The 22,221-nt window shown below is 42.7% G+C and overlaps 1 protein-coding gene across 1 annotated transcript in view; it reads left to right on the forward strand.

The window, feature by feature from the left end:
* LOC106582594 (RNA-binding protein 12) overlaps positions 1-9,960 on the forward strand; it is a 28,111-nt gene extending 18,151 nt beyond the window's left edge. The window contains 9 exon segments of the mRNA XM_014165829.2: positions 3,505-3,634; positions 3,740-3,916; positions 4,249-4,302; positions 4,465-4,536; positions 4,645-4,728; positions 7,938-8,030; positions 9,415-9,492; positions 9,590-9,649; positions 9,725-9,960. Coding sequence (XP_014021304.2) covers positions 3,505-3,634; positions 3,740-3,916; positions 4,249-4,302; positions 4,465-4,536; positions 4,645-4,728; positions 7,938-8,030; positions 9,415-9,492; positions 9,590-9,649; positions 9,725-9,796 — 820 coding nt within the window. The 3' untranslated portion in view covers positions 9,797-9,960.
* Positions 9,961-22,221: the final 12,261 nt, after the last annotated feature.

Here is a 22,221-nt window from a genome sequence, read left to right on the forward strand (position 1 = left end):
TACCGCTCAGAAAGGAGACACGTTCTGTCTCTTAGAGATGAACATGCTTTGGTGCGAAAAGTGCAAATCAATCCCAGAACAACAGCAAAGGATCTTGTGAAGATGATGATGTAAACAGGTACAAAAGTATCTATATCAACAGTAAAACGAGTCCTATATCGACATAACCTGAAAGGCCGCTCAGCAAGGAAGAAGCCACTGCTCCAAAACCGCTTTAAAAAGCCAGACTACGGTTTGCAACTGCACATGTGGAGGAAGATCGTACTTTTTGGAAAAATGTCCTCTGGTCTGATGAAACAAAAATAGAACTGTTTGGACTTAATTACCATCTTTATGTTTGGAGGAAAAAGAGGGACGCTTGCAAGCTGAAGAACACCATCCCAACTGTGAAGCACGGGGGTGGCAGCATCATGTTGTGGGGGTGCTTTGCTGTAGGAGTGACTGGAGCACTTCACAAAATAGATGGCATCCTGAGGGAGGAAAATTATGTGGATATATTGAAGCAACATCTCAAGACATCAGTCAGGAAGTTAAAGCTTGGTCGCAAATGGGTCTTCCAAATGGACAATGACCCCAAGCATACTTCCAAAGTTGTGGCAAAATGGCCTAAGGACAACAAAGTCAAGGTATTGGAGTGGCCATCATAAAGCCTTGACCTCAATCCTATAGAACATTTGTGGGCAGGACTGAAAAAGTGTGTGCGAGCAAGGAGGCCTACAAACCTGACTCAGTTACACCAGCTCTGTCAGGAGGAATGGGCCAAAATTCACCCAACTTATTGTGGGACGCTTGTGGAAGGCTACCCAACACGTTTGACCCAAGTTAAACAATTTAAAAGCAAAGCTACCAAATACTAATTGAGTGTATGTAAACTTCTGACCCACTGGGAATGTGATGAAAGAAATAAAAGCTGGAATAAATCACTCTCTACTATTATTCTGACATTTCACGTTCTTACAATAAAGTGGTGATCCCATCTGACCTAAGACATGGAATGTTTACTAGGATTAAATGTCAGGAATTGTGAACAACTGAGTTTACATACACCTTAGCCAAATACATTTAATCTTCTGACTTCAACTGTAAACTGTAACTTTGGAATTGTTGCGTTTTATATTTTTGGTCAGTATAGGTTGTGCAATGTTTCCAAAAATGTTTCATGTCTGTTTATTGAGCGAAGTTGAGGCCTACAACACTAGAAGGTTTGATCTATTGGGTTGTAAATGGAGACAATTATTATTGAGAGAAATCATTCACCACCTCAGTAATGCAGTGAAAGGTTAACACTACAGTATTGCTTGTATTTCATTAACTTAATTCCTATACTTATTTGTAAAGTAATTGATGTGCTAAACTTGCAGCACTGTCTGTTGCCCTGTATCATTAGAGCTGAATAGACCAACTGTCCAAGGATATGTGCAGAAATGTATGTATAACTATCAAATGTATACTGTAGGTGTGGAGAAATGGATCGGCAGAATTTGAGAGAAAAACGTGTGGGAATGTTAGTAGGCCTACATAGCAAATGCAGCCTTGCTATATACAGAAAGTGAATTGTTTGCCCATTGTGTGTGGTATAACATACAAATAACAGTTATTGTTAAGTATGAATAGTTTCCTTTATTGAAATGTGATAAGATTGTTAACATTTAGACGAGTAGTAGTGCAGAAATGTGTAGTTTCTGTTATTTGTGTTAATGATTTTGATAAGGACCGAATTCATTTGCAAATTCGCAAAGCATGAGTGATCTAACACTAAAATAAATATTGTGCAGTTACGCATACATTTGTATCTGGTTTAGTTAGCTTCGTTTCCAACGGTGGTTATGTCAGTTTATTGAGCGGAGTTTATACGTTAACATTGTATTCCAGAACATCGGCTGTATCGGCTAATTGTAAAAGGCTACATTTGTATTATCTCTAGGGGTGGAAAAAAAATATTTGAGTGCAGCCTGAACAAGGTGTGTGTGTGTGTGTGTGTAGTCACTTCCTGCACTGGGGGCACAGCGTGAGTGACGTTGCCTCTTGTCCAATAGGAACGTTTTTATGCTGGCTGCTTATCCAATTGTTTAGCTATCATGCTCACTTGACATCTGCCACACCTTTTTTTGTCAGATAGCAAATTTAGTAAATCTTAGCTCGACTCGACATTTATATCGCGTTACGGCAGAGTGCAGTTTAGAGTTGCATGACAAGTACAACTGTTTCATAGGACACCCGATATATTGCCGTTTCGTGCGACAAGGTAATATTTGTAACATTTGCCTACTTATTTTTCTAAAGTACACCAATGCTTGATTTGAGTTTGATGAGGCAAATCCGTTGATTGTTCTTTTATGGGCGTTCATGTGCCCATGGAATTCTTGTCACTCTCTTCAAAATGGGTTTTTGATGAAAAATGGTTGTTGCCTTCATAGAAAGCTCTCTCTCCTCCAAGTCGAGTCTTTACTGTAAAATACGCACTTGGTTGGTTCCATGCAAGGTGCCTAGTTCAATGACAAGTTGACAGATGTCAACTAGTAGGAAGTAGGCTACCTGTCCCTGTGCTTATCAGGGTGAGAAGCGTTTAATCGCAAAATTGCGATTTTACTGAGTTGTGTACGTTAAAGCTTAGCCTGGGATATGGGATGAATTGAAATGACCATTAAAACACCATCATTTATGTTTTGTATTTAACCTTTATTTAACTAGGCAAGTCAGTTAAGAACAAATTCTTATTTACAATGACGGCCCACACCGGCCAAACCCAGATGGCGTTCGGCCAACTTCACCATCTGGCAGTCAGACGGGTCAATCTGGGTTTGGCGGATGCCAGGAGAACGATACCTGCCCGACTGCATAGTGCCAACTGTAAAGTTTGGTGGAGGAGGAATAATCGTCTGGGGCTATTTTTCATGGTTCGGGCTAGGCCCCTTATTTCCAGTGAAGATAAATCTTAATGCTACAGCATACAATGACATTCTAGACGATTCTGTGCTTCCAACTTTGTGGCAACAGTTAGGGGAAGGCCCTTTCCTGTTTCAGCATGACAATGCATCTGTGCACATTGGGAGGTCCATACAGAAATGTCTGCATAGAGCCCTGACCTCAACCCCATCGAAACCTTTGGGGTGAATTGGAATGCCGACTGCGAGCCAGGCCTAATCGCTCAACATCAGTGCCCTACCTCACTAACGTTCTTGTGGCTGAATGGAAGCAAGTCCCTGCAGCAGTGTTCCCACCTAGTGGAAAGCCTTCCCAGAAGAATGGAGGCTGTTATAGCAGCAAAGGGGGGACCAACTCCATATTAATGCCCATGATTTTGGAATGAGATCTTACGACGAGCAGGTGTCCACATACTATCTATGAATTTGAGAGGATTTTCCTTTCCCTGGCCCTATCCCTCAGCTTTATACCAAAACAAGTGGCAGGGGCCCCATTGTTATTGTTTTTAATTGCAGAGCAGACTGTGGCTTTAATATACAGTCATAATTGATCCATTTTTTTTCTTCCTGTGTTTTTCAGATGGATACTCAATGTGTGTCAAGTAGAGCTTTCCATCTCATGCAACAATCTCCTCAACAAAGATGTTGGATCCAAGTCCGACCCCCTCAGCGTGATGCTGCAGAGCATCGGGAATGACAAGTGGACCGAGGTAGGGAGAAAGCGCTAACTAATTGAAACATCTAATAATTGTTAATGTATATAATGAAATGGCCTATGGTTTGTTCATGAAGATGCTTTCTGGCTCACTATACAGTTGGACCGCACAGAGAGGGTGAAGAACTGCCGGGACCCGGAGTTCTTCAAGAAGCTGCTCCTGGACTACCGCTTTGAGAAAGTGCAGTAGTTGAAGCTGGGTGTCTATGACATAGACAACAAGTCTGTTGATCTGAATGATGACTTCCTGGGGGGGTTTGAGTGCACACTGGGACAGGTTAGGATATAAGAAAGTGTGGACCAATTATTCTCACATCTTTGTGTCCTTGTGTTGATACTTTTATTTTCGCAGGTATTAACTTAACCAGTAGATGCTGCTGAGAGGAGGACAGCTCATAATAATGTCTGGAACGGAGCAAATGGAATGGCATCAAACACATGGAAACCATGTTTTTGATGTATTTCATACCATTCCGCTCCAGCCAATACCACGAGCCCGTCCTCCCACATTAAGGTGCCACCAACCTCCTGTGAACTTAACCCAATGGCGTTTTGGAATTTCTCTAGGAATGGTGGTGTGCCTCCACCAAACAACCATTTGCCTTTCAGATTGTGTCCCGCAAGATGCTTACCAGACCTCTACAAATGAAGAAGGGTAAGCCTGCAGGAAAAGGCACCATTACTCTAAGTATTTAAGTGGCTGTGTAAATGTATAATGGTCCCATTTATGTAAATGTTGTGATAACAACCATAAGGCTAATGCAAACAGTGTCTTGAGATGATCATATGAATTCCCCAATTTGTGCTTTATTGTGTATGTTAAAGATTACTGCTGAGGAGATAAAGGATAACAGGGCCATAGTGCTGGAGTTGGAGGCTAAAGGCCTGGATAAGATGGTACAATAAATGTTCTACATTATTAAGGAGTAATAAACAGTTTTCTAAATTCTCTCCCTTCCATTATTCATTTGCCAGTGCTCCTATTTGTCTCTCTCTCTCTTGCAGGACTTATTTGGGAAATCTGATCCATTCCTAGAGTTCTTTAAGCAAGAAGATGATGGCAAGTGGCAGCTGGTTCACAGAACAGAGGTACTTATCACAATATTTGTTTGTCTTAAGAACCCAATGGCTACCGTTGACTGCGTGTGTCGAAAGAAATGGGGGTGTAGAATACAGGTGTATCGTATGCGCAAATGTAATTGGTCTGACTTTGTCAGTTCTTGCCAGCGAGTGCAGAGATTTGTGGAGACCAGGCTTGTAGAGAGAAAGGTGCATCAAAATAACGTTGGGGAAACTCAATGAACTTGTCATAAAATCACTCATACTGTGGAAAAACAAGCATGTAAATTAGCACTGACCCCAATTAGTTGACTGGTTGATATACAGTACCAGTCAAAAGTTTGGACACAGCTAGGGTTTTCTTCAAGGGTTTTTCTTTATTTTGTGCAATTTTCTACATTGTAGGATAATAGTGAAGACATCAGAACTATGAAATAACACACAGAATCATGTAGTAACCAAAAAAGTGTTAAACAAATCCAAAAATATTTTATATTTGAGATTCTTCAAAGTAGCAACCATTTGCATACTCTTGTCATTCTCTCAACCAAATTCATGGGGTAGTCACCTGGAATGCATTTAAATTCATGGGTGTGCCTTGTTGATTTGTGGAATTTCTTAATGCGTTTGAGCCAATCGTTGTGTTGTAACAAGGTTGGGGTGGTATACAGAAGATTGCCCTGTTTTGTAAAAGACCAAGTCCATATTATGGCAAGAACAGCTCAAATAAGTAAAGAGAAATGACAGTCCATCATTACTTTAAGACATGAAGGTCAGTCAATCAGAAAATGTCAAGAACTTTGAAAGTTTATTCAAGTGCAGTCGCAAAAACCATCAAGCGCTATGATGAAACTGGCTGTCATGAGGACCCCCACTGGAAAGGAAGACCCAGAGTTACCTCTGCTGCAGAGGATAACTTCATTAATGTTATCAGCCTCAGAAATTGCAGCCCAAATAAATGCTTCAGAGTTCAAGTAACAGACATCTCAACATCAACTGCTCAGAGGTGATGTGCGTGATTCAGGCCTTCATGGTTGAATTGCTGCAAAGAAACCACAACTAAAGTACACCAATCAGAAGAAAGGGCTTGCGAGAGCCAAGAAACACGAGCAATGGACATTAGACCCCAGGAAATCTGTCCTGGTTTTTGGTTCCAACCGCGGTGTCTTTGTAAGACGCATAGTACGTGAACGGATGATCTCCGCATGTGTGGTTACCACCGTGAAGCATGGAGGAGGAGGTGTGATTGTGTGGGGGTGCTTTTCTGGTGACACTGTCTGTGATGTATTTAGAATTCAAGGCATACCTAACCAGCATGACTACCACAGCATTCTGCAGCGATACGCCATCCAATCTGGTTTGTGCTTAGTGGGGCTATCATTTTTTTTTTTTTAACATGACAATGACCCAACACACCTCCACGCTGTGTAAGGGCTATTTGACCAAGAAGGAGCTTAATGGAAATGCTGCATCAGATGACGTGGCCTCCACAATCACCCGACCTCAACCCAGTTGAGATGATTTTGGATGAGTAGGACCGCAGTGTGAAGGAAAAGCAGCCAACAAGTGCTCAGTGTGTGTGGGAACTCCTTCAAGACTGAAAAGCATTCCAGGTGAAGCTGGTTGAGAGAATGCCAAGAGTGTGCAAAGGGTGGCTACTTTGAAGAATCTCAAATAGGAAATATGTTTTGATTTGTTTAACACTTGTGTGATTCCATATGTGTGTTATTTCAGTTTTGATGTCTTCACTAAAAAGCCAATTTATGTTCGGTTCGAAAATGTGGACGGAGGCTCCATATGGAGGGTGTGACGCAATTGTGGAGGCCAAATCGAGCTCTTCACCGCATTGCCATGCGCCTCCTAAATTTTGTAACAATGCGGAGGGCTCTGTATAGCTCCGCATTGACATGATTGGTTGACGGTAGTTGGGGGCGGTACATCCTGTACAAACACAAACTCACTTCCTTGACAACAGCTCTGCACTGCTCCGCGAAGCACAAGAAGTATGAATGCCCTGACTTCTGCTTAGGCCATATTACTGTAAATGCTACATGGCCAATGCAGACGTCAGATTGACCATGCGCCCAGAATGCACTTCTCTCTCCAGAATGCACTCTCTCCCGCCAATTTGTGCACATTCATTGTTTAATAACTTCGTAGTGTGAATTGTTTGCATTTCATTGTTAGTGTATATCAATTCCCCATTACATATATCACCAGTCGTACATTTACCGTTTAATTCCTGTAATTTGTAATCTACAATGTTTGCTACTTTGTTTATTGTCATTTATTTTAATGCATTCATTATTATTATTATTATTATTATTATTATCATTCTTCCTGTTCTCATTGTCTGAGTGGACACATTGTTTGCAGAGTGCAAAACATATGCTACACTTGTGTGAAACAAGTTTTTTGTTTAATTTCATTTACAAGTTCTGTCAATTTATTCATTGTCTTTTGTTTGGAGCGCTGCTGTCAATGTTGATGCATAGAAGTAGGCCTATAGGCTACCTGGCCTGCACGCAAATGTCGGCATATAAATGTGCCCATTTGAGGATCTGATAGTGTTTCTGATTGACTTACCTGTGGAGCTTCTCAAGGTAATGTTTTCTTCACCTCAAACAGCAAACAAATGAAGTCTGTTTTTACATCCATTGAGAATTACAATAGTTCCTCAATGTATTTGAAAACTCTCTCTCTTCGATAACCATAGCGAGAAAGTGAAACATGTCATGCCCTGATCCAGTGGAAATGTCATAAAATAGGTGTCTTATCAGTGCATGATTTGGACTGAAATAGGTTCCGGTACTCATTTTGGGTGCTGGTACTGTTTTTCTATTTAGGTGCAGGAGCTCCACAATACTTTTTAGCTAATATTCTATAAGAGGCTCCGATGAGCTCCTGCCAAATTCAAGCATTGATTCTTATCCCTTGAGCAAACTCTTATGGGGGAAAATGAGAGTTCCTCAAAGTTGTGTGTGCCTTTTTGATTTGACATAACCTACAGCCCTATTGTTATGGGATCTCTGTAGCCCCAGGGCTTACCTACGTGTCTGTTACTGGCAGGTCACGTGTTACGATAAGGACAAAGACACAAGTTCAGATATTATAGGCGAGTTTACTTGCACAACCGCCCAGCTTTCGCATGCTAAAGACCGTCCGGTGAGCCTAAGGGAACCCCTCTCCGTCCTTTTTTCTCTCTTAAACTCCCTTTCCTGTCCCTCTTTCTTCGCCAGGTCCACTGCTCTGATTATGATAGTGATGGCTCGCATGAACTTATCGGTGTTTTCCAAACGAATGTGTCGGAGCTACAGGAAGCTGGTTTGCCGGTGAGACCATATCTTCCTTTTTCTTCTAGCAATCTTAAACTTTTTGGTTACCTTACTGTTAAGCTTCTGTCTCTTTATGACACCCACTTGACATTAAGTTGTAAAGATACCATGTTACGTGCATTTTAAAGTTGTCTGTGTAATTATATTTACATCTAATTACACAAACTTCACTATTTACAAATTGGGCCAGTTTCTGTTTACAATTGAATTATTGTTCTATGTGCTTTTTACAGTATAAATATCATATGCTTTACATCGCGTTTGGAAAGTATTCAGACCCCTTGTCTTTTTCCACATTTTGTTACATTACAGCCTTATTCTGAAATGGATGAAATAGTTTTTAATGACAAAGGGAAAAAATTGTTTTTAGATTTATTAAAAATATAACTGAAATATCACATTTGCATAAGTATTCAGACCCTTTACTCAGTATCTTGTTGAAGCACCTTTGGCATCGATTACAGCCTCGAGTCTTCGGTATGACGTTACAAGCTTGGCACACCTGTATTTGGGGAGTTTATACCATTCTTTTCTAGAGGTCGACCGACTATGATTTTTCAACGCCGATACCGATTATTGGAGGACCAAAAAAAGCCGATACCGATTAAATCGTCCGAGATATATATTTGTAATAATGACAATTACAACAATACTGAATGAACACTTTTAGTTTAACTTAATATAATACATCAATAAAATCAATTTAGTCTCAAATAAATAATGAAACATGTTCAATTTGGTTTAAATAATGCAAAAACAAAGTGTTGGAGAAGAAAGTAAAAGTGCAATGTGTGCCATGTAAAAAAGCTAACGTTTAAGTTCCTTGCTCAGAACATATGAAAGCTGGTGGTTCCTTTTTAACATGAGTCTTCAATATTCCCAGGTAAGAAGTTTTAGGTTGTAGTTATTATAGAAATTATAGGACTATTTCTCTCTATACCATTTGTATTTCATATACCTTTGACTATTGGATGTTCTTATAGGCACTTTAGTATTGCCAGTGTAACAGTATAGCTTCCGTCCCTCTCCTCGCCCCTACCTAAGCTCGAACCAGGAACACATTGACAACAGCCACACTCGGCATCGGCTTTTTTTGGTCCTCCAATAATCGGTATCGGTGTTGAAAAATCATAATCGGTCGACCTCTAGTGTGTAGATTGAGGAACATATTTAAGAATAACGCTGTAATGTAACAAAATGTTAGAAAAAGGGAAGGGGTCTGAATACTTTCCGAATGCACTGTATTAACTACATGTATAAAATCTGAGCATCTCAATGTAAAGGGTTTCCACCTCATTTATTTAATCATGGTGAAGGTAGTTTATTATTTGAGTTAGTTTTATATTGCCCATTGTGAACCTTTTTATTGATGTTTAATCAGGTGGAGTTTGACTGTGTCCATCCAGAGAAGCAGAAGAAGAGTTAAAACTCTGGTGTAATCAGTGTCAAGGGCTGCCAGGTAGGTTATAATTAATTGCACAGTAGCTTATCATTAGCCCTTAGATTTTACCCTCTAAATTTTGTTACTTCTAAAGCTAATAGTAATTTCCCCCTAGATACAGGCACGGTACACATTCCTGGACTATGTCATGGGAGGTTGCCAAATAAATTTTACGGTAACGCTTCGAAAACACTGCTACATAACATTTTGCGCAGCTATGCAACTATTCTGATGCAGGTACCTTTTGCAGATGGTCGCATGCGGTTGGACACATGGAGGAGAGAATAGTTTTCACAGTATCCTCAAAACGGTGTATTTTTGACACAACTGCGGACAGCTACAGGGACATAAACACGAAAAAATGCTGCTTGGAGACAAGTGTCCACGATAGTAGGATTGCCAGGTCAGTTTAGTAGTGAGCATGTGCTAGATGTGGCTAGCTAGCTAACCTAGCTTGCTAACCTAGCCAATGAGGTGTGTGTGTGTGTGTGTGTGTGTGTGTGAAGAAATAGTCAAATAAATTATGCTAGTTACTACCCCTGATAACTTTACCAAATAATCATGTTTGAAAGAGTGTGAGTGTGTATGTCATAAATAGTAATAAATGGTAGATACTACTGTACCCCTGATCATTTGGTCAGATAACCAACCGTGTGTATGTCTGTGTACAGTAGGTGACAGCTATCTAATAACTATAGGTATGCTAGGTAATGGTTTGGCTTATCATGTCTATGTAGAAGAAGACTGTAGGCGGAAGTGGAGAGGACTCAGGGACAGGTATCACAGAGAGAGAAGGGCAGAGAAAGAGAAAAAGAGGTCTGGGTCAGCAGCTTCAGGCCAGCAGCCTTGGCGCTTCTGCCACATTCTTTTCTAGATATATTTATTGTGCCTAGGGCAACGAGTGGCAATTTTGCAGCCAGACCCTCTACTACGTCATCCACGAGTATGACCACCACCGGTGCAGCCAGGAAGACAATGAAATGGAGGAAGCACCGCTGGATCTAGGACCACCGGAGATTATTATGAACCTCACAGAAGTGACCACTGAGGACCTCGTTGAACAGGATGTGGCCGTGGAGACAGAGAGAGAAACGAAGAGGAACAATGTCACACCAGGCGTCATCGGAGGTACCAGCCCCCAGATCCACTCAACTCATTTCAGCAAAGGCTCCTCCAAGCCATCGAGAGGGATGCAGCCCAACCTGATGCTCACAGGAAGGAGGATGAAGAGACCCTCTTTGCCATGAGCCTGGTGCCAACACTGAAGAGGCTGCTTCAGCAAAGAAAAGCAGCAGTCAAGGTTAAAATGTATCAGCTGCTTTTCGAAGCCGAGTTCAATGGTACGTTTTTTCTTCTCCACTTCACAGGTAGTGTCATAAGTGTTGCAACAGTGACGTAAAGTAGGTCATTTTTACAGTATAGTCATGTAGGCTAATTGGTATTTCAGATCAAAGTATTAATGAGGCAAATGTATAGCTGTTGTTTCTGGGTTAGAAAATATCCTAAAACAACAGTTTGCTGTCTAAATATTTGCCTGTCACATTCATCTTTTGATCTGAAATACAAATTCCATGAGTAAACAGCAAGTATTACCAACTTTACCACACTGTTCCTATATTTATGCCTCTAACTACACAAGCAGTATTTAGTTAACATAAATCTCACCTTTTATGGTGTCATATCATTTTAAGCTTGTATATGTTGTTTTTCTCTTCCCTTTCAGAAATGGAGTCAATTTAGCCGATCAGCTCACAGGAAGAGGAGAGGAGTTGTCTGGTTGTTGTTTTGACCTCCCTCATTGTACCTTTCTTTTCACACACGTCAGTTCCATTTAAATTCAGTCAATTCATAAAGTCATTTGTTTATAAAGTCCTAGGATAGCATTCATTATTAGGGTTACATAGATTTCTGAATTGACGGAATTGAAACCCATACACCGGAGAATTCAGAAGCTCTTGTTGGTCTCTTACAAGACTAAAGGTCAATGTATTTCTTTCATTTAAAACCACTTGAAAATCCGGGTGTTGAAACTGTTTGTGAAGTTATGTTCCATCGACTGGTCCATGACATCCAGGGACCATTTGTTTGTTTAGCTGTGTTATGGCTACACATTATTTTATTTTTTTCAGAGACAGACACACACCTCTTCTCCACTCCTCTCTGTCCCTCAGATCTCCAGTGCCCTGCCCTCTCTCTCTTTATGGCCATGTCTGAAGTTCCCCTACTACGTCTAGGCTTTATGAGTAGTCCCTGTATCAGTCTGCAGTTGTACCAAAATAACATGCTCTTGTTGTTCTCTTACAGATTACAGGCTACACATTCATTTTTTATTTTATTTACACGCACACACACCGCTTTCAATAGTTTTATTTTTTTAAACATTCTTTCCTGTACTTGAATACTTAGTAAATTATGTTTTCATAGTCAGTTGTTTATTAATATCTCATTTAGACTTAATCTGCTTATTTCTTCCCTACACCTTTGCAGATCTAAGACAAGATGAAAGTAAAAACACATTATTTTCCGAATTCGTTTTTTTTCCCACCTGTATTTTGTCAGGCCAGTGAACATGGTGGTAAACTGTACTATTTGTATGGACCCTAGGTTACCCTTTCCCTTTGTTATCATACTAACTGTATGTCGTATAACCTTTAATTAGTGCTCCTGCTCACCTGATGTACCATGCCAGGTGTGTATAATACTGACGTTAAGGAGAGGGAAGGGGTTAAGGTGTGGTCTTTACTCCCAAATTTCACTTAAATATAGCTTCCAAATGAAGAGAGACAATGATACATAAAGTAATCTGGGGGAAAAATGCAACTTTATGGACAACGGTGGATGGTTCTTAAAGTAACCTTTGTGTTAGGGGGCTCTTAAAAGAGCAGTTTCACTCCACGGCATACTGCCATGGAACTTCACCTGCTGGCGATGAGAAGTAGGTGGTCAACTTCTCTCTCACCTGGAGTGCCTGTCTGGGGGCGTTGTTGGCACCTGCCCTGGTGACATCAGGTAGGTGACCATTTGGCGTGCCCATCTCCATCCAGAGCGGCTCCTGGAATGACCGCCGCAGGTAGTTATAGAGAACACGTGGCCTTTACGCAGGCATCGACATTTGAGGGGCTGAGACCAAGCGCTCTTCAACACCCTGTCGTTCTCCACTAACATCAAGGCGGTGACACAATCCTGTAGGTTCATGCTCTACAACATTCGCAGAGTACGACCCTGCCTCACACAGGAAGCGGCGCAGGTCCTAATCCAGGCACTTGTCATCTCCCGTCTGGATTACTGCAACTCGCTGTTGGCTGGGCTCCCTGCCTGTGCCATTAAACCCCTACAACTCATCCAGAACGCCGCAGCCCGTCTGGTGTTCAACCTTCCCAAGTTCTCTCACGTCACCCCGCTCCTCCGCTCTCTCCACTGGCTTCCAGTTGTAGCTCGCATCCGCTACAAGACCATGGTGCTTGCCTACGGAGCTGTGAGGGGAACGGCACCTCCGTACCTTCAGGCTCTGATCAGGCCCTACACCCAAACAAGGGCACTGCGTTCATCCACCTCTGGCCTGCTCGCCTCCCTACCTCTGAGGAAGCACAGTTCCCGCTCAGCCCAGTCAAAACTGTTCGCTGCTCTGGCACCCCTATGGTGGAACAAGCTCCCTCACGACGCCAGGACAGCGGAGTCAATCACCACCTTCCGGAGACACCTGAAACCCCACCTCTTTAAGGAATACCTAGGATAGGATATAGTAATCCTTCTAACCCCCCCCCCAAAAAAAAATGATATAGATGTACTATTGTAAAGTGGTTGTTCCACTGGATATCATAAGGTGAATGCACCAATTTGTAAGTCGCTCTGGATAAGAGCGTCTGCTAAATGACTTAAATGTAATGTTAAATGTACATTCTCCACCGGGCTGCCAGAATCCCAAAGGCGCATTCAACAACTAACCTTGCCCTGGACAATCGTTTGTTAAAGATCGTTACAGGCTTTGGCAACGGCAGCTGGCCTCCAGCGTAGGGCCTCATGAGGTTGGGTCTTAAAGGGAAGGCCTTGTCGCCGACGAAGACGTGGGGAACAGGTCCCAGGTCTTCAGCTCCAGGGAGTGATGCAGGTGGTGGAATCTCCAGGGTGCCATCCTGAAGTGCCTGGCAGACGGCAGAGTCCCGGAGGGTCCCGCCATCACTTCCCTTGCCATAAGCACCAACATCGACAACACAGAAATAGTAGATGGCATCTACAACCGCCAAGAGTACAACTTAATATGTAAACTAAATGTAGAATTGCGAACCTGAGCACGGTGGAGCCTGGATTACTACATGTTTCCCATCAATGGAGCCAAGACAGTTGTGGAAATTCCACCTCTCCAGCAACTCAGCAGCGATGGCCCTCCAGTCTTCCTCTGTGGGGACAGGCATGTATTCACCAACCAGACAGTCCCAAATGGCTTGTGCCACAGAGGGGACAATGCCTGCACCGTGGACCGTCCAACTCGGAAGCTGAATCCTATGGTCCTGTAGGAGTCCCCTGTCACCAAGAATCTAGAATATAATTCCAAATAATGATCAATATTGTGTGTAACTTGAATTCCACCCACATATTCTATCTACTCCTATAGCTACCTCATTACTGTTTTTTTTAATGATCTACTAATTATATTGTAATATTCATCAACCATCATTAACAAAGACTGAATTGTGTACTGTTTCAAAGGCAATGACTATATCATTAAACTGTAGCCCAGGCCAACTCTACTCTTAGTACCATTCTTTCTATCTACTTAAAAGGGTTCTCTGGCTGTCCCCATAGGAGATCCCTTTTTGGTTCCAGGTAGTACCTCTTTTGGGTCCAAGTAGAACCCTATTGGCTTCCATGTATAACATTTTCCCCAAAGGGTTATACCTGGAACCAAAAATGGTTATCCTATGGGGAAAGCAGGAGGACACTTTTGGAACCTTTTTCTCTAAGAGTGTACCTGAGTCCAATAAGAATGTAATGAATGACTGTAACTATCTTGAACAACAATGGATCCTGGAGAAGACTAGCCTACCTTCATCAGAGCAGAAGGCACCCCAATTTTCTTTTCATTTGGTAACATTGCATAATTAAATTATTATTAACCAACTTTGGGAAAAGTTATAGTCCTAATGAACATTCTGTAAAAGCACATCTGATGTCAAATAGGGAATATTAACTACAGCGCCCTTTAGCTAGCTAGGTTGCACATAAAAACAATGAATCAATCAAAAGCTTACCGGAGACTAATCGCCAGGCGTTCAACCGTGCTGATGGACTCCCGGTAGTTGGTATCCATCCGGGCGATCCTGGCTCCAACCATCTGGAGCAGGTGATCGAACTGGCTTCGGTCCAGACGAAAGTAACTTCGGAATTCCTCTCCAAACATTCGAAGCTCTTGAATGAGACGGTGGAACCCTCCTGCCTGCTTTCGGGACTTTAACCATCTCTGGAACCACACAGACCTGCGCTTTCAGCGGGGCTGGTCCCGGCCCAACAGTGCGATCAAGACCACCTTCCTCAATGTTGGTCTCATTGTTGAAAGAACCTACGCTGCTATCTTGACTATTTATTATTGCATTTCGCTCCAAAACTGCAGTTGAGGGAAATTATATTATAGGCTCTCACAATTAATTTGTGGATGTCATCGAATAAATAATATTCTTGACAATTAAATGAATAAAAAATCTAAACAAATTCTCCAGTCAAACTGTTTTTATTATGTAATCCCACATTTTTTTACTGGATATGTGTGCAACAAAAATTCAACATTCACATTTTGCTACTTTCTGTCAAGTCTACGCATACAATCGAACGTATGCACCACACAGAACGCACTGCAACTGCCTCTGCAACGCAATGCTGCAAGGCAAACGCAGCGTTCCATTGGAAATGAATGTACTTCTGGTGTATCGAAACGCCAGACACAGTCGGTGTGTTCAAAGCGTAAGTAAGCTCTTCGGACACAATCAGAAATAAAAGGTTGAAGTTGTGCTTATTAGTTCATGTCCAAAACTCAAGCATTATCTTTGATGGATTGGAAATGCACTAATGAAGATAAGTTAAAGGGGAATTCCGGGATACAAAAAAACACCATCATTTGTCTTTGTAAACAGCTGAGGGGGGCTGTAGAAATGTAACCACTCTCAAATACATAGACTACAGTTTTTGTTTACAATTACATTGATTATAAACAATGGAGTAAAATAAGATTATATTTTGGGTTCTGATGGGGTATGACAAATGGACTAAGATCGTAAGGTATTTACACGTTATATTCTTTAAAGAGCAATTTCATAATTTTGTCAACCTCCTTTTAAGTATCTCCAGCACAATACCAGTGTTTACATATGTGAAAACGGTGCATTTCTACCTTGTGCCGAAAAAATATGAAGTTCTACCCGACGACACCATCAAAAGTTAAAACATTTTAGAAGCACTGTGACATGGGGAGCAAGAAAATACCCTCGCTGTGGCTAGAAACTCGTTGCAGGTTTTGAAAGTCACTGTGTAAGTGGGACCACTGTCTTACTTTTAATCCTACCCTGTGAGCTGGTCAGAGGAAGGAAGGAAGGAAGTGAAAGGGGGATACCTAGCCAGTTGTACAACTGAATGCATTCAACTGAAATGTGTCTTCCGCATTAACCCAGTGAGGAAGTCTGCTGATTTTCTTGTGGAGGGCAGCCACTTGACTTCTAACCACAATGCATAGAACCGTGTTGTTTTCACGTATGTAGACACTGGTTTGGTGCTGGAGATAAATAATGAGTATGAAATGTGGTGGAATTGCCCTTTAAGAATCAATGGCTACATCTTTTAAACATTGCTTATTTTAAATTAGTCTTTATTTGAGCTTTTTTGTGCCAATTGGACTTCATCACTCAGGTGGGCATTGACTTCACTGGGTTGAATGGCGACCCTCGATCCCCACAGTCCCTGCATTACCTGAGTCCTGACGGTCTGATCCAGTACCTGGCGGCCACCTGGTCAGTGGGCCTGGTGGTCCAAGACTATGACACGTAAGAAGAACACTCTTTCTGCTCTGTAGAACGCCCAAGAGGGAAGAGGCCATGAGTAAATGAATAGATGGCTTCCACCCGCCACCTAATTCATTTTAAATGCGTTATCTTGTTTAAGAAATCTGGTGGATACACTCTCGAGCCAATGCTAACACCAGTCAAATGCTGTTAAATTTATGAGAGGAAGAGGAAATGCACACTTTGGGGGGATGCGATGAGAATCATAATACAGCAACGGAGCTCTTGGCTTGCCTTCCTGGTTGGGTAGATATAGGTCATGGAAATGTTTAGCCCTAAGGATCATTACCAAATTATTTGTATAGAGGCATGGACCTACAGTGCCTTCAGAAAGTATTCATACCCCTGACTTATACAACATTTTCTTGTTAAAGCCTGAATTCAAAATTAATTACATTTTTTTTCTCACCCAGCTACACGCAATACCCCAAAATGAAAAAGTGAAAACATGTTTTAGATATCACAAATTTATTGAAAATGAAATACAGACAAATATTTACATAAGTATTAACACCCCTGAGACAATAAATGTTAGAATTACCTTTGACAGGGATTACAGCTGTGAGTCTTTCTGGGTAAGTCTCTAAAAGCTTTGCACTACCTGGATTATACACTATTTGCACATTATTCTTCAAACTCTGTCAAGTTGGTTGTTGATCTTTACTAGATAGCCATTTTCATGCTTGTTCAATGAACCATAAACAATTAATGAACATGTGGAGTTGTCGTTAAAACACTAACAGCTTACAGACGATAGGCAATTAAGGTCACAGTTATGAAAACTTAGGACACAAAAGAGGTATTTTTACTGACTCTGAAAAACACCAAAAGAAAATGCCCAGGGTCCCTGCTCATCTGCGTGAACGTTACTTAGGCATGCTGCAAGGCGGCATGAGGACTGCAGATGTGACCACGGCAATAAATTGCAATGTCCGTACTGTGAGATGCCTAAGACAGCGCTACAGGATGGACAGCTGATTGTCCTCGCAGTGGCAGACCACATGTAACAACACCTGCACAGGATCGGTACATCCGAACATCACACCTGCGGGACAGGTAAAGGATGGCAACAACAACTGCCCGAGTTACACCAGGAACGCACAATCCCTCCATCAGTGCTCAGACTGTCCGCAATACACTGAGAGACGCTGGACTGAGGGCTTGTAGGCCTGTTGTAAGGCAGGTCCTCACCAGACATCACCGGCAACAACGTCGCCTATGGGCACAAACCCACCGTCGCTGGACCAGACAGGACTGGCAAAAAGTGCTCTTCACTGACGAGTCGCGGTTTTGTCTCACCAGGGGTGATGGTCGGATTCGCGTTTATCGTCGAAGGAAATGAGCGTTACACCGACGCCTGTACTCTGGAGCGGGATTGATTTGGAGGTGGAGGTTCTGTCATGGTCTGGGGCGGTGTGTCACAGCATCATCGAACTGAGCTTGTTGTCATTGCAAGCAATCTCAACGCTTTTCGTTACAGGGAAGACATCCTCCTCCCTCATGTGGTACCCTTTCTGCAGGCTCATCCTGACAAATACAAATATTTACACATGTTAAGTTTGCTGAAAATAAATGCAGTTGACAGTGAGATGATTTATTTATATATTTTTTTGCTGAGGTTTGTACTCCCATAGTAGCCTCCCATAGTCTGTTCTGAGCTTTGGGATTGTGAAGAGACCTCTGGTGGCATGTCTTGTAGTTAAACAGAGAGCGCGGTGCATTCAACATGTCATAACACTGCATAGAGAGAAATCTAAGACAACATAGCATGGCAGCAACACATGAAAACACATGACAACAGCATGGCAGCAGCACAGCATGGTAGTAGCACAAAACATGGTACAAACATGATTGGGCACATACAACAGCACAAAGGGAAAGAAGGTAGAAACAACAATAAGTCAGAGACAACAAACCATCTTGGCTACGGTTGCATCAACATGTTTTGACCATGTAACACTGCATATCTAACTCTACATGAAGAGAGACCTAAGACCACAAACACAGCATGGCAGCAACACATGGCAGCAGCACAAAACATGGTACAAGCATTATTTGGCACAAACAACTGCACAAAGGGAAAGAAGGTAGAGACAACAATACGTCAGAGACAACAAACCATTTTGGCTACGATTGCATTAACATGTTTTGACCATGAAAGTTTACAGTCCAGGGTTACTCCAAGCAGTTTAGACACCTCAATTTCCACATTATTTATTTCAAGGTTTAGTTGAGGTTTAGGGTTTAGCGAATTATTTGTCCCATATACAATGCTTTTAGATTTAGCACTAACTGTTTTTTTGCCACCCATTCTGAAACTGACTGCAGCTCTTTAAGTGTTGACTGTTGAGTACTCTGGACATACACAGGCACGCTGGATTTACTGAAAGTTCCATTATAGAACACCCTTTGTTCTGTTAGACAGGTAGTTCTTTATCAACAATATAGCAGGGGGAGTAAAGCCATAACACACATGTTTTTCCCAGCAGCAGACTATGATCAATAATGTCAAAAACTCCCACAATATTTTTAATACATTTCTCTCAGCCAATCATCAGTCATTTGTGTAAGTGCTGTGCTTGTTGAGTGTACTTCCCTATAAGCATGCTGAAATTATGTCGTCAATTTGTTTACTGTAAAATAGCATTGTATCAGGTCAAACACAATTTTTCCATAGGTTTTCAGAGGGTTGGTAACAGGCTGATTGGTTGGCTATTTGAGCCAGTAAAGGGGGCTTTACTATTCATGGGTAGGGGAATGACTTTTGCTTCCCTCCAGGCCTGGGGGCACACACTTTCTTGTAGGCTTAGATTGAAGAGATGGCAAATAGGAGTGGCAATATCGTCCGCTATTATTTTCAGTCATTTTCTATGCAAGTTGTCAGACCCAGGTGGCTTGTTATTGTTGATAGACCAAAAAATGATCCTCTTCCACACTCACTTTACGGAATTCAAAATTTCAACGCTTGTCTTTGATAATTTTGTCAATTATACTTGGATGTGTAGTGTCGGTGTTTGTAGCTGGCATGTCATGCCTAAGCTTGCTAATGTTGCCAAAGAAAAAATCATTAAAGTAGTTGGTAATATCCAGTAGGTTTTGTGATGAATGAATCTTATTCAATGAATGATGGTGTTGAGTTTGCCTTTTTGCCCAAAATGTAATTTAAGGTGCTCCAAAGCTTTTGACTATTTTTATGTCATTTATCTTTGTTTTCGTGGTATAGTTGATTATTTTTATTCAGTTTATTTGCATGATTTCTGAATTTGCAGTACGTTTGCCAATCGGTTGTGCAGCCAGACTTATTTGCCATTCCTTTTGCCTCATCCCTCTCAACCATACAATTTTTCAATTCCTCATCAATCCACAGGGATTTCAGTTTTTACTCATTTTCTTAATGGCTGCATGCTTATTAGTAACTGGAATAAACCATTTCATGTGTCAAGTGCTGTGTCTGGTTGCCCCTCATTATACACCACAGACCAGAAAATATTATTTACATCATCAACATAGAAATCATTACAAAACGTATTGTGTGATCTCTTTATATTAGGCCCTCTACCATCGATGGATTTGGATACTGCTTTAAAAACAAATTTCTGCAGCATTAGTAAAGATGTGATCAGTACCTGATGATTTCATAAATACCCTGGTAGCAGGCAACCAGGTTGCAGGCACTTGTTACAGTTTGAAGCTTTTTCTTGAGTGGGCAGCTTGATAAAAGCCAGTTAATATTTAGTTCACCCAGAACATATACCTCTCTGTTGATATCACATACATTATCAAGCATTTCACACACATTATCCAGATACTGACTGTTAGCACTTGGTGGTGTATAGCAACAATGGACTGTAGGTGAGGCAGGTGAACCTGTAACCATATTACTTCAACGGTATTTAATGAGATCCTCTAAGTTGAACAGTAATGTGGCTCTGAATATGGACTGCAAAGCATTGGCTTTTCTGTAGCTGTTATAACCATGTATTGCTATCACTGTATCTATAGTATGTGACTTTCAGATATAGTCAGAATATGAATGTCATCTGATACTAGCAAGTTATCGATTTCATTTACCTTGTTTCTTAGGATACATACAGGTGAAGTCAGAAGTTTACATACACTTAGGTTGGAGTCATTAAAACTAATTTTTCAACCACTCCACAAATTTCTTGTTAACAAACTATAGTTTTGGCAAGTCGGTTAGGACATCTACTTTGTGCATGACTGTAACGCCCTGGCCATAGAGAGGGGTTTTTTGTTCTTTATTTTGGTTAGGCCAGGGTGTTACGTTGGGTGGGTGTTCTATGTTCTGTTTCTATGTGTTTGTATTTCTTTGTTTTGGGCCGTGTGTGGCTCCCAAATCAGGCACAGCTGAAGTTCGTTGCTGTTGATTGGGAGTCACACATAAGTGCATGTTTTTCCGTTGGGGTTTTGTGGGTAATTGTTTCTGTTTAGTGTGTTTCACCTGACAGGACTGTGTTGGCTGTCAGTTCCTTGTTTTGTTTGAATAGTGTTACGGCAATAATTAAATATGTTGAACACTAACTCTGCTGCATTTTGGTCTTCTTCCGACGACAGCCCTTACAGAATTACTCACCAAACCAGGACCAAGCAGCGGAGGAGGAAGGAGCAACAGGAGAACAGCTTGATGGACTCGTGGACATGGGAACAGATACTGGACGGAGAGGGACCATGGACTCAGGCTGGGGAGTATCGCCTCCCGCAGTGGGAGATTGAAGCGGAGAGGCGATATTATGAGGAGAGAGAGCACAACGAGCACGAGAGGCAGCCCCAATAATTTTTTTGGGGGGGCACACGGGACAGTCGGCGGAGCCGAGGTCGGAACCAGAGCCAGTCGGGTTGACTTTGGAGGTGAGCGAGGGGTACGAGGCAGAGACTGTGAAGGAGTTAATGGGGAAATTAAAGGGGAGAGAGATGAGAAAGCTGCTAGTTTGGTGCATAAGGCACGGCATTCGCCCTACGGAGCGTGTCGTGGAAATGATGTCACCTGAGGCAGCTCTCCATACTCGTCCTGAGGTGCGTGCTGGTTGTCTGGTGAAGACTGTGCCTGCGCCCAGAAACAGGCCCCCTGCATGTCTTCCCAGCCCTGCACGTCCTGTGCCTACGCCCAGAACCAGGCCTCCTGCATGTCTTCCTATCCTGGTCAAGCCCGTGCCTCCTCCACGGACCAGTCCTCCAATGGGTCTCCCCATCCTGGTTCGTCCCGTGTCTCCTCCAAGGACCAGTCCTCCGGTGGATCCCTCCACCCTGGTCTCTCCTGTGCTGCCTCCTCAGACCAGGCCTCCAGCGGGTCTCCCCAGCCTGTTGAGTCCAGGGCCTGCGCCCAGAGCCAGGCCTCCTTCATGTCTCCCCAGCCTGGTGAATCCTGAGCCGGATCTGCCGGAGTGGCCCGCCTGCCCGGGTCAGCCGGAGTGGCCCGCCTGCCCTCCGGCCCAGCCGGAGTGGCCCGTCTGCCCGGATCAGCCATCGCCACCCGTCTGCCCGGCGCAGCGATCGCCGCCCGCCAGCCGGGCGCAGCAAGGGACACCCGCCAGCCGGACGCAGCGATCGCCGCCCGCCAGCCGGGCGCAGCCATCGCCGCCCGCCAGCCGGGGCGCAGCAAGGGTCGCCCACCAGACCTTCGGCGCGGCCAGGTGCGCCACCTAAGAGGGCGATGCCAAGGGTGAGGCAGAGGCTACGTCCC

Source organism: Salmo salar, chromosome ssa22 (assembly GCF_905237065.1).
Source record: "Salmo salar chromosome ssa22, Ssal_v3.1, whole genome shotgun sequence".
Lineage (NCBI taxonomy): Eukaryota > Metazoa > Chordata > Actinopteri > Salmoniformes > Salmonidae > Salmo > Salmo salar.